The following is a 12,978-nucleotide window of genomic DNA, read 5'->3' as shown; positions in this document are numbered from 1 at the left end:
GCACTGCTATCATCTTTCTCATTATCAGAACATATATGGTAACTTCTCTGTAAAACACCATATACTGCAAAAAATAGCAAATAAAATGTACTTTGTTCCTTCTTGCCTTAAAGCACCTATTAATGAATCACTTACCTCTACTTGGTGGAAAACTCTCCTAGTCCCTCCCTACCTGAACTACTAAAATGGTAGATGAGGGCAGGGAAGCTAAAGGACTCTCTCTCTCAAAACTTCTTTAGAAAGTTTCCTCAGTACCACAGAATCCCTAAAAAGTTTCTGAAAGAGGCCTTAAAATGAATAAATAGTTGAAATGAAATGCAAAGTCAAATCAAAATGAATGTCAATGCCGCTCAGTTAGCAACAGCCTGAAGCTCACCAGCTGTCAACGTTAATCATAGCTCAGCCGTTGACTCACTGTGTGACCTATAGCAGTACAGTTAACCTCACTGATTTTGTATGCCAGCAACAAAATAGCATCACAAACTCCTAGAAGGTCTGGTGAAAGTTATAACTCAAATATATTACCATGGCCCCCACTTTGGGGAATAAGTGTTAAATAAAAACCAAAATTATAAGGAAGATGATAGGATGCTCTTCAAAGAACATTTCCAACTCTACTGCATAATTTTAGTGCTTTGATAAAACATTACTTCTGAAGAAACTGTTATCCACATAAAGTGGTTAAGAATAATTTCAACTGGCCTTATTCAAAATATAGTATATTCAAAATCCTTGTCACTCTTTAGTGAAAATCCCCACAAATTTAACTGTGTTTCTAGGAATCTGTGCACAGAGTTCTAAAAATTGAGGATCAAGTGAATGATAGTCCTGAGCATAAAAAATCCAACAATAAAATTTAACAAAAGAAATGCAGCTAGTAACCTAATCTGGTCATTAGATTAAAAACGAAAGTAAGACACAGATATAATAGCTTATGCAAAACTTTTTCTTTTCTTCCAGTGAACAATGCTCGATTACATTTCCCACTCTCCCTTACAACTGGTTAGAAACGGCCTGTAGCTGGCAAAGTCCTTGAAAAGCAGAAGCATGAAAATAAAGTGACAGTGGATATGGAGACACACACAGTACAATGACTGAGGTGCTTGCCTTGTACACATCTGACCAAGGTTCGATCCCTGGAACCACATGTCTTTAGACCCACCAGGAGTGACTTCTTTTTTTCTTTACTTTTTTCCTGGGGGGGGGGGGGGAGGTCACATCCGGCAGTGCTCAGGGGTTACTCCTGGCTCTACACTCATAAATCGCCCCTGGCAGGCTCGGGAGAGCATACGGGACACCGGGACCGGAACCCACCGTCCTTCAGCAAGCAAGGCAAACGCCCTACCGCTGTGCTATTTCTCCGTTGACTTCTAAGCACATAGACAAAAATTCTGACACCACCTGGTGAGGCATCAAAACAGGAAGGGAGAGAGGGAGAGACGGGAGTGAGGGGAAGGAGGTAAGGAGGTAGGGAGGGAGAAAGGGAGGCAGAGAGGGAAGATAGATTCCTAAATGACTACAAGAAACAGGTGCTCCACCTATTCACATGGACTTGCCATGGACAGAACAAAAACTTGCTTATTTCATCAGTTAATAGACAACTAGGAGATAGGTATATCTTTACAACCCAAGATTCATGACTTGCCTCCTTGTGTATAGTCCATCTTCTGATGTAACTAAGATCCTGTCATTAACTGAAAACAAATCACATGCAAAGCTCTAAAAATATCAAATCACCAAATATAAGCACCACAAAAATAAGATGCAGACATTTCACCTTGATCTTTGACATGATACTGATAGCACTTCACGTTAGTAGTTGCCTAATTAGAAATACAGCCTTTCTTTGCCTTCAATCTATTCAAGTGGTAATGAGAGCTTTAGCTCCCACCTAAATACCGAAAAGAACAAAAATAATGTCTGTTGAACAGTTGATGTTATAGCACTTCCTAACATTTTTTTAATCTGGAAGACTGTTTACAAAGCTATGAAAAATGCCTCTGGATATGAGAAATTATTTACTCAGAAAGAATAAACAAGTCTGGTAGTCAAAATTGACTCACAAAGTTAAAAGCAATCTGGTAAACATAAAACAAATATAACTTCAGCTACATCAGTGCTCAGGAAGATTTATTCTCATTTCAAACTCACAGATATTCCTTAAGCTTTAGAGTGCATGGTGGGCTAGAGATAGAATAGTGGGTAAGGTGACTGCTTTGCACACTAATGACCCTGGTTCCATCTCCAGCACCACATACTGTTTCCTGAGCACTGCTTGGTGACATCTGAACAAAGAACTAGGAGTAAGGACTAAATACAGACAAGTGTTGGCCAAAACTAAACACAATCGCTTAGGGATAAATAAAATAAATAAAATAAAATAAATTCTAAATTCTTTTTAATATTAATTTTCTTTTGGGAGGGGGTTAAGGCCATACCCAACAGAGCTCAGTACTTCATATTGGCTCCTGATGGGCTTGAGGAATCATATGGGGTGCCAGAAATCAAACCCAGGTTGGCTTTATCTTCTATACTATCTTCCAGCCCACCAGGATAGTATTCTTAACTAAAATCATAGCAACATTAGATTCATAACTATACACTTAATACAGCATATAAATAATATATAAATATATTCACAAAATTTTTAAAATAAAGTGTTATTCAAACCAAAAGTGCTACTAAGGGACCAGAGAGATAATACAACTTGTAGTATGCTTGCCTTACACATGATCAACCCTGGTGTCTATATGCTCCCCTCAGCACTGTCAGGAGTAATTCTTGAGCACAGAGCCACGAGTAAACCCAGAACACAGATTGGTGTGTTGGAAAGAGAAAGGAAGGAAGGAAGGAAGGAAGGAAGGAAGGAAGGAAGGAAGGAAGGAAGGAAGGAAGGAAGGAAGGAAGGAAGGAAGGAAGGAAGGAAGGAAGGAAGGAAGGAAGGAAGGAAGGAAGGAAGAAGGAAGGAAAGGAAAGAGAAGAAAGAAAGAAAGAAAGAGAAAGAAAGAAAGAAAGAAAGAAAGAAAGAAAGAAAGAAAGAAAGAAAGAAAGAAAGAAAGAAAGAAAGAAAGAAAGAAAGAAAGAAAGAAAAAGAAAGAGCTACAGAATCTGGGAAAGCAGAAGCTTTCTGTCATACATATAATTTATTTTCCAAACATATATTTGAGAGCTCAAAATATGGTTGAAATGGTAGAGCACATACTTTGCACATGCAAGAGTCTGAGTTAAATCCCTAGCACTACAGGATAGACCAAGCAACATTAGGGAAGGTCCTATGAAAACTTGTTTTAAGTATATATGCATTAAATATAGAAAACAGCAATATTGAGCTGACAAAACAAAATATAATACTGAACAAAACTACCACTGAAAAATGATGCTTAAGTGGAATATTTGTAAATTATTCATCACTGACATGTTCCAGATGGCAACATAAGATTTTTAAGTATGATTTGTGTGTGTGTGTGTGTGTGTGTGTGTGTGTGTGTGTGTGTGTGTGTGTGTGTGTGTGTGTGTGTGGTTTTTGGGTCACACCCGGCAGTGCTCAGGGGTTATTCCTGGCTCCATGCTCAGAAATTGCTCCTGGCAGGCAAGGGGGACCATATGGGATGCCGGGATTTGAACTGATGACCTTCTGCATGAAAGGCAAACGCCTTACCTCCATGCTATCTCTCCAGCCCCAAGTATGATATTTTTTAAGTTTTTACAATGACTTTTTTATCTTCAAAGTTTTAAGTTTACAAAAAAAACAAAAACAAAAAATTGGGGCCGGAACAGTGGCAGGAGAGGTAAGCCTTGCAAGCGCTAGCCTAGGATGGACCACTGTTCAATTCTCCTCCTCCCCCCACCACCCCCTGGCGTCCCATATGGTCCCGCTAAGCCAGGAGCAATTTCTGAGCTCATAGCCAAAAAAAAAAAAAAAAAAAGTTTTAGGTTTACAAAACTGAGAAGATAATTCAGAGATTTCAAATCAATCTCTGAACCTGCACATGCAGAGCAGTCCCTACTACCAATATTATGCATGAACTCTGAACATTTCTGATGAAGGATGGACCTATAATGACATCGTGATCATATCCAAGTTAGAGTCATTCTTGGTGTTGTATGTTTGGACATGCTTTGTAATTTTCATAGTATACAAAGTTATTTTTAGTCCCCCCCAAAAAAAAATTTGTTCCCATGAACCTGGGAAATCAATAATCTTTTTGCCATTCCTGTAGTGTTCCCTTGTCCAAAATGCCATATCATTACAATAGCAAACACAGTATAATCCCTTCAGACTAGCTTCTTTCATAAGGTCCTTCAGTGTCTTTATGACTTAGCAGTTCTTTCCCTTTAAGTTCTCAATAATATCCCATTGCCTTAATATATTATAGTTTATCCATTTGTCAACTAAAAGATGTGTTGTTTGCTTCCAAGTTTTGACAATCAAAATAATCCAGCTAGAAACATCCAAGTGAAGGTTGTTGCGTCAACATTAATAAGTAACGAGGTCCTTTATTTAAGTCTCAGAAAGCAGAAAGTTATGGATTTTATGAAAAAGAATATGTTTAATTTTGTAAGAAAACACCAAATTGGCATCCCAAGTGGCTGTATCATTTTTCATTACCACCAACCATCAATGAATGAGTTCCTCCTAAAATACACTCACCAGAATTAGGTGCCATGCTTAGGATTTTGGGACTTCCTCAAGATTCATCTTTCTTTTAACCAATCTTTTGAGGAGTTACTGTGAACAGTATTATGCAAACCCAAAGCTCAGTTATTTAAAGATATGTAATGTTATCTTTTCTATTTTGGTTTCTGAACTACACACAGTGGTACTTCAAAGCTATTCCCTGATAATTGCTCAAGGGATTATTATAGAAGGTGCTTGGCATGCCACATGCTGCCACACTTCATATCAGACACATCCAGAAAATGAAATACCTTTTCTTTTTGTTTTATTTTGTTTATTTTTGTTTTGTTTTGGGTCCACATGAGGAGAACCTCAAGGGTTATTCCTTGCTCTGTATTCAGGAATCACTCCAGGTCCAGAGGACCATATGGAATGCTGGGGATTAAACTCGGGTCAACCATATGCAAAGCAAGCTCCCTAACCAATGTATTACTGCGCTGGCCCCATATCTTTTCATTTGAGGAGCCATTAAAGCAAATCCCAAAATGGGTTCTATTTTTGATAAGTTATTTTATTTTGTTATCTTTTTTTAATTTTAGTTGTTCATTCTGATATTTTGTACTTTGAGACACTAGTGCTGTCAATCTATATTAGAGTTTCTTACAAATAATGTAATGGGAACTTAAATTATGAGTTTAAACAGTTCTCAAAGTTCCTGTGGATTTTAATTATCATGTATCACCTGTCTTCATTAGCATAACTATTTTTCTTCCTCAGTTTTGATGACATATTAATAAAGATAGGTTAAATTATTCTATAATTTAATTCACCTATCACATCACTACTAATTTTTTTTCTTTTTAGTTAACTTGAATAACAAAATGATGTATTTTAAATAGCTCTTAGGAAGCTGATACCAAGTTGTGTTTTGCTATCACAAAATGAGAGACAACTTTACAAGATTCTATAACTGCATAATAGTCTTTTTAAGAAAAACGTTTCATTGCATTCCACTTCAAGTTAAAATAATTAATAAACTTATTAATAAAAGCTCTTTTTATAATAGAGATCATAGCTCTCATTAAAATAGTTTAACATTCCCTTTGTGACCAAAGAACCAAATCAGGAATAACCTGAGCACCATCACATGTGGCCCCAAAACAAGCACACAAAATAATCCACACTTAATTGTAAACTTTTTGTCAGGTATCTTGTTTTATACTTGTTATAATGAACACAATTTTGGGGTGCTGAAACATTATTTTTGATTCTCGAAATAAACATTTAAAAAAATGTTTGGTAGCCAGATAGATGGCTCAAAGGGCCAGAACCCTGCACCACACAGCCATCAGTACCAGAATGTCCAAGTAGCACCTGGAATAACCCCTGAATAAAACTAGGTATAACCCAAAAACCAAAAGGATTAGTGCTTGAGTCAGGGATATTACTTAAGTGGGGAACTTAAGCTTAACTTGTAAGGTCTTGAACTCAATCCCCAGTACACATATCTTCCCAGCTTGACAATACTCTGGTGGCCTCAGAGAACTTCCAGACCAATACTACTACCCTAGTACCTCTGGAGATGATTCCATTCTTCCAGCAATGTTGGATAGGCCTCCTATAAAATTTTTAAATGAATTAAAATTAAAATAAATAGTGTTTGGGGAAAACCAGTAATAACTTAATAGTAGAATAACTGCACCACCGAGCACCACCTGACAAGTCGAATGCAACCTTGGTCTGGTGGTAGCGCTATTTCTGATCTCCAGTGTCACAGGTATGTGAACTCCACCACAACAAAATCTAATATGTAGGAGCACCACAACTAAAGTGAGAAACTCTGGAGAGCATCACTATTAAGTGTGCAGGCACCACAAACAATTGTGCAAATCTAGCATATGGCCACAGTGAAGTGAAACCAAAAACACGTGCAAGTACTGCACATTTAGTGTGCAACCCCTGGTCATTATAACAACAGCAACAGAGAAAAGAGAAAATTTTCTCATAAAAAAGTCTTTTTTTTTTTTTGGTTTTTGGGCCACACCCTGTGACGCTCAGGGGTTACTCCTGGCTATGCGCTCAGAAGTTGCTCCTGGCTTCTTGGGGGACCATATGGGACGCCGGGGGATCGAACCGCGGTCCGTCCTAGGCTAGCGCAGGCAAGGCAGGCACCTTACCACCAGCGCCACCGCCCGGCCCCATAAAAAAGTCTTTTCTTGAAACAAAACAAAATAAAATCTCTTCTCGTGAGGCCAGAGTGACAGTACAGTGTTTAGAGTGTTTGCCTACCACACTTCTGACCCAGGTTCCATCCCTGGCATCCCAGATGATCCCTTGAGTCCGCCAGGAGTGATTCCTTAGTGCAGGGCCAGGAGTAACCGCTGAGTGTGACCCAAAAACTAAATAACAATAATAATAATAATAATAATAATAATAATAATAATAATCTTATGAGAATAGAAGTTAGCACAGAGGTTTAGATGCATTCCTAGCAGATGCCTGACCCATGTTCAATTCCTGATACAATATGGTCTCCTGAAAAAGAAAAGGTACAGGCCTAGAGGCTTGGAGACCTGAGTATCAATGGCACCTTAAGGCCCATGCAGCAACTGGTTGAGAATCAATAGGAAAGCCCATTGGTAAGAGTCAAGCATCCAAGCTCTCACCTGTCCCCAAAGCATCTTTTAAAATAGAAATATTTTTAGGGGCCAGAGAGATAGCATGGAGGTAGGGCATTTGCTTTGCATGCAGAAGGATGGTGGCTCAAATCCCAGCATCCCATATGGTCCCCCGAGCCTGCCAGAAGCGATTTCTGAACGTAGAACCAGGAGTGAACCCTGAGCGCTTCCGGGTGTGACCCAAACACAACTAAGAAAAAAAAAGAAAGAACTATTTTTAAAGGACCAGAAAAATAATACAGCAGGTAGGGCACTTGCCTTTTATCCTGCCAACCCTGGTTTGATTCCCAGTATCCCCAAGCATCATTGGACCAATTCCTGAATGCAAAGCCAGAAGTAACCCTTGAGCATCACTGGGTATAGATCCAAAACAAAAAGCCCACACTATCATACCAATTCTAGTTAGGAACCAAATGTAAAAGATAAATGGAGAAATTTTTAAAATTAAGAAGTTTTAAATAAATGGAGTAGAAGGGCCTAGTAGAGTGGCCCTAAGTGGTGCTCACTCAGTCAACCAGGCAGGCCCAAGAGTAACTTCAAGGACATGATGCTGAGTTAATACAAAGATATAATTTATTGCAAGGAAGAGGATGTGATGCTAAGGTCCTGTGTTAAGAGGGAAATCCAGATTATCCTAGCAGTGCTGAAGATCTCCAGGACCAATCCCAGCAGTATCTGAGGGCTTCGAGGATCCATCTGGTTGTACTCAGGCAGTACTCAAACACTATGTGATGCTAGATATGCTCGAAGTCTGATTCCCCAGCCATCCTCCAGTGGTTATGACCTTTAGACTCTATTCTTCGCTAAGATTTACCCACTCAGGTAGTACTCAATCCCTTTATTTTATTTTATTTTTTTCTTTTCTTTTTTTTTTTTTTTTTTGTGGTTTTTGGGTCACACCCGGCAGTGCTCAGGGGTTACTCCTGGCTCCATGCTCAGAAATTGCTCCTGGCAGGCACGGGGGAGCATATGGGACGCCGGGATTTGAACCAATGACCTTCTGCATGAAAGGCAAATGCCTTACCTCCATGCTATCTCTCCGGCCCCAATCCCTTTATTTTAAAGCACCCTCTTTCTCTGGTCTCCAACCAGTTTGGAAGAACAGAGGTTTTCTTTGAAGTAATAGTCTCAATGCATCTTGAGAAATTACCAGTAGAGCATCCAATCTGGAGAGGAAGTCTGGATACAATGTTTCCTAAGTCCTTTTCTTTCCATGAAGATCTATGCCAATTATCTCCAAAATCTGCACACCAATTTAGGAATTTGCTCCATATATCTAAGTCTTTATCTAGTGACCATATAGACTCATTTGGGGTAGGGGTGGGGAGTGGTCATGTTGGATTAAAAGTAAACTCCTTGATGCAACTGAGAAGCATTTTAAATTAGTTTGCTTAAAGAAGGGGAGAGGCTCTCTGTCTCTGTCTCTCTCTCTCTGTTTCTCTCTGTCTCTCTGCCTCTCTCTGTCTCTCTCTCTGTCTCTCTCTGTCTCTCTCTGTCTCTCTGTCTCTCTGTCTCTCTGTCTCTCTCTCTCTCTCACACACACACACACACACACACACACACACGCACACACACACAGAGAGGGCAGTAGACCAAATAAATTTTGGAACTGCCTTGGACTATCACCTTAGTTGAACTCTTATAGAAGTTCTAGAAAACTTATAACAAACCATTCAGACTCCTGTTGTCTGGCAAATGGCTCATGACCAATGTGTTTTTATTTCTTGGGGAGGAGCACTGCCACTCTGGTAGTGCTCAGAGAACTATACTGTGACAGGAACAGAACCCAGGGCTACTGCATGCATAATGTGTACTTCAGTCCTTTTGAGTCATGTTTCCGTCTACCCAAAAGAACTTTTGACATTTCAGCAGTTACTAAAACCAGACCCAGACCGTTGGTATGAGAATACAACCCCTGCTGTATTTTAGGAAGGAAGTTCCGTACTGCAAATATCAAATGAGCAAAAGTAAGGGCCAGGGAGACAGAGCTGAGAGTGCAGGAATGCCCGCAGAGCGTGCCTGAACTTGAAATCACAGCCAGTTTTCTCATGCACCAGAAACACCGGCTTGCAAAACCAGCTAAAACCAAAAGGTCTGCTGAACACCAAAATGACTCTTAGAAAGTTACAAAAATATAAAAACACAATAAATATATCTGTACAAGCCAATATGTTAAGAATCAGTCTTCAGAAAAAATGGAGCATGGCTAGTCACAATTAAGCCCACAGCTTCCACAAAATGTTGCCAAATAATGGGTATCAAGAGGCAGATTGTTCTTGACTATTGAGTCAAGAAAATGTTTTTGCCCAGAATGACTCTGATTGGCAGATACTTTCTGAAAGAGGACAGCTGAGGCCTGGGGTCATTTTATGTCAATGGCTCAAATGAGTTATTCCCCCACCACCATCCTCTCCCCCCATCCATTCTTTTTTTTTTTTTTTGCCAATCCCTATGGCTACATCCCACCTGCTACCCCAAAATAATGCTCATGAAAGTGGCTTAAAGGGACAGAAATCACCACTCAAACACACACATGTGGTTGCATATCTTATGCAGTTCACTGATGGAATATGCCTATGATGATTTTTCTCAAAAGAACTTGTCAGATTAAAATTATAAGTGACTTAAAACTGCTTTTATCTACTTCACTTTGCTGTTAGGATGGTAAGGATGTCTAATTATGGAGAAAATAATGAGCATAACATCCCAGAAGCCATGAGCACCCCCTTTTTTTTGTGAAGGTACACCGGTGATGCTCAAGTGTTACTCCTAGCAACCTCGGGTACCATATGGAATGCCAGGGATTAAGCCAAGCCATCAGGATGCAAGGCAAGCGCCCTACCCTCTGTGACAGAGAGGCTTGCTCTGGCCACAAGCCCTCTCTCTTTTTCTTTTTCTTTTTTTTGCCTTGACTTTTCTAAATAAAATTCACTCTAACCTAAATTGAGAACAGAGTTATCTATTTACTCTCTTCTGTGAGATCAACTATTAAAGAAAGATAATATGTATGTGTTAACCAGGTTTACTTAGTCTAAAGTAAAGTTGGAAAGTTTGAGGTAGAACATGCTAAATGTAGTTAACAGACATGAACCAGACATACAAATTTGCAACAATATATATTAAACTTCAGGTCCTTTGGCATTGGCTTTTTCAAATAGCACAGATAAAAATGCCAAGAATAATCTAATCCATAAAGTCCATGTCTCAAGCATAGTGTCCTTCTGAAATCTCAGCATAAGTAATATCTTTTCACACATGTTCCACACTTCAAAAGAAATAGTGCAATATGCCCGAGGTGAAGGTGAGTTCCAAGAGCAAGTGAACACCTGCAATGTATATAATGTACTCAAAGTTAAGAACAAAAACGATTGTGGCCTGGGATATATTTTAAAGATCTAGAGCACACTTTTTGTATGCTAGAATCCTGGGTTCAACCACCTGTACTGTACTGTATGGTCCCCTGAGTACTGTGGAAATATCTCTTAGAACCAAGCAAAAAAATAGGCCCTGACCAGTAAAGGATATGACCCCAAAAACAAAAACAAAAAAAATTTTAAGAAATCTATAACTAATTCAATGTAGTCTTAAGAAGCACTAGAAAACACACATCTTAAAAAAATCTTTTTAGGGGCCGGAGAGATAGCATGGAAATAAGGCATTTGCCGTGCATGCAGAAGGTGGGTGGTTCGAATCCCAGTATTCCATATGGTCCCTGAGCCTGCCAGGAGTGATTTCTGAGCATAGAACCAGGAGTAACCCCTTCGCGCTACCGGGTATGACTCAAAAACCAAAAAAAAAAAAAAAATCTTTTTAAACTTTTTTTTTTTTTGGGGGGGGGGTTGGGGGCCACACCCGGCATTGCTCAGAAGCTACTCCTGGCTGTCTGCTCAGAAATAGCTCCTGGCAGGCACGGGGGACCATATGGAACACCGGGATTCGAACCAACCACCTTTGGTCCTGGATCGACTGCTTGCACGGCAAACGCTGCTGTGCTATCTCTCCGGGCCCAAATCTTTTTAAACTTTTAAAAATTATTGGCTGCTCCAATGGCAGTGGTTTATCAGAATTTATTAACATTAGTATCACAAAAATTGGTATATAATCCCCCCACTGCTCAATTTGACTGGCTTTAAAAGGAAAAATAATTACTATCTTTTTAAGGGGCCAGCGAGGTGGTGCTAGAAATAAGGTGCCTGCCTTGCAAGTGCTAGCCAAGGAAGGACCACAGTTCGATCCCCCTGGCGTCCCATGTGGTCCCCCCAAGCCAGGGGCAATTCCTGAGGGCTTAGCCAGGAGTAACCCCTGAGCATCAAACGGGTGTGGCCCGAAAAACCAAAAAAAAAAAAAAAAAATCTTTTTAAACTGTAAGCAAATCTTAAAAATGCATTTTTAAAGGAGTCATTTCTCATTAGGGGCATGGGACTCCAAACAATGTTTGTTCCAAGCAACATGGCAAAAAAAGAGAAAAAAAGAACAATTTCAAGACAGACCATACTATAAAGTTTCTCAAAGAAATGTAAAAAACGATGGTCAGATAATCCAGAAAATAGTTTCCGAAATTCCTTTACTTTCATGTCTTGAATGGAGAATACACCACCCAGCTGGTAGCACAAAATGTCCTGATGACATGAGGAAGAGGGAACAGAAGACTGATCACAGCAGGAATTACCAGCATTTCAATCCTGGACATTATTCACCAGAATTATTTCCTGCATCAATTTCTAACTTACAGGAAGGCTCAGTACAAAAGGAAAAAATAAAATGAGAATAAAATATAAACTAAATTATGTGTAAATTTTATACTACTCTCACCGTCATGCCTTCCCCTTATTTCAAAACTACACCCAATATAAGGAAATACTGCATAAATAACTAAACCCTTAAGAAACAAAACCAGGATTCAGAGTTGAGTCCTTTGTGTAAGCTCTTTCTTTTCCGTTTCCTTCTTCAGTTGCTGCCTTCTCACAAGACAAACTTTTGGCAGGAACACAGAAGGTGTCCAGACACTTAGACGATTTAGATGAGGAAAGCTTGAATGAACAAATCCTGGCACTTCCAAATGAAGTAGTCTTTGAAAACCAAAGTGCCAAAATAAAGGCTAAATAATATAATGCTTTCTGATAAAGTTATTTCAAAACAGCAAAATGCATAACTCTTAAGGATCACTTTGGCAATATTCTGAACTTGTATTTTCAGATGAAGCTAAGATTACAATTTCAAAACAAAAAGTACCAACATACAAATGTCCCATAGATTTAAGTTTTATATGATAATCAATACATATGCAATTACTTACTTGCTTCCTTCTATAATGAGCAAACTGAGAGAGGCCAAGAACAGTTGCAAGAGCACCTCCTCCAACAAGAATAGACCCTTTCACTGCCTTTTGAAATGCCATTTCTTAGCCTATAAAGAAAAAGAAAAGGAAACAGAAATGTTAATTGGAATTTTTACCACATAACAATACCAATAATAAAGAGACTATAGAGAACATAACACTATGGTAAGTAGAAAACATAGACCAAGGAAGTTACTAGCATGTTAGTTAGCATGTCACAATTCAAAGTAATACACTAAAAAAAAAAACACCTAGACAGGAATTAACCACACAAAAGTTAGCTTACAAAGAATTTTAAACGAATGGCAAATTAAGAGAAAATGAGATATACAAACAGTATGAAG

At 39.0% G+C, this 12,978-nt stretch overlaps 1 protein-coding gene across 1 annotated transcript in view; it reads right to left on the bottom strand.

The window, feature by feature from the left end:
* GPD2 (glycerol-3-phosphate dehydrogenase 2) overlaps nucleotides 1–12,704 on the bottom strand; it is a 115,097-nt gene extending 102,393 nt beyond the window's left edge. Inside the window, exon 1 of the mRNA XM_049773107.1 lies at nucleotides 12,593–12,704. Coding sequence (XP_049629064.1) covers nucleotides 12,593–12,694 — 102 coding nt within the window. The 5' untranslated portion in view covers nucleotides 12,695–12,704. The remainder of the gene's footprint in view (nucleotides 1–12,592) is intronic.
* Between the last annotated feature and the right edge of the window lie 274 nt (nucleotides 12,705–12,978).

Source organism: Suncus etruscus, chromosome 5 (genome assembly GCF_024139225.1).
Source record: "Suncus etruscus isolate mSunEtr1 chromosome 5, mSunEtr1.pri.cur, whole genome shotgun sequence".
Taxonomy (NCBI): domain Eukaryota; kingdom Metazoa; phylum Chordata; class Mammalia; order Eulipotyphla; family Soricidae; genus Suncus; species Suncus etruscus.
This window is presented reverse-complemented; position numbering and strand designations above follow the sequence as displayed.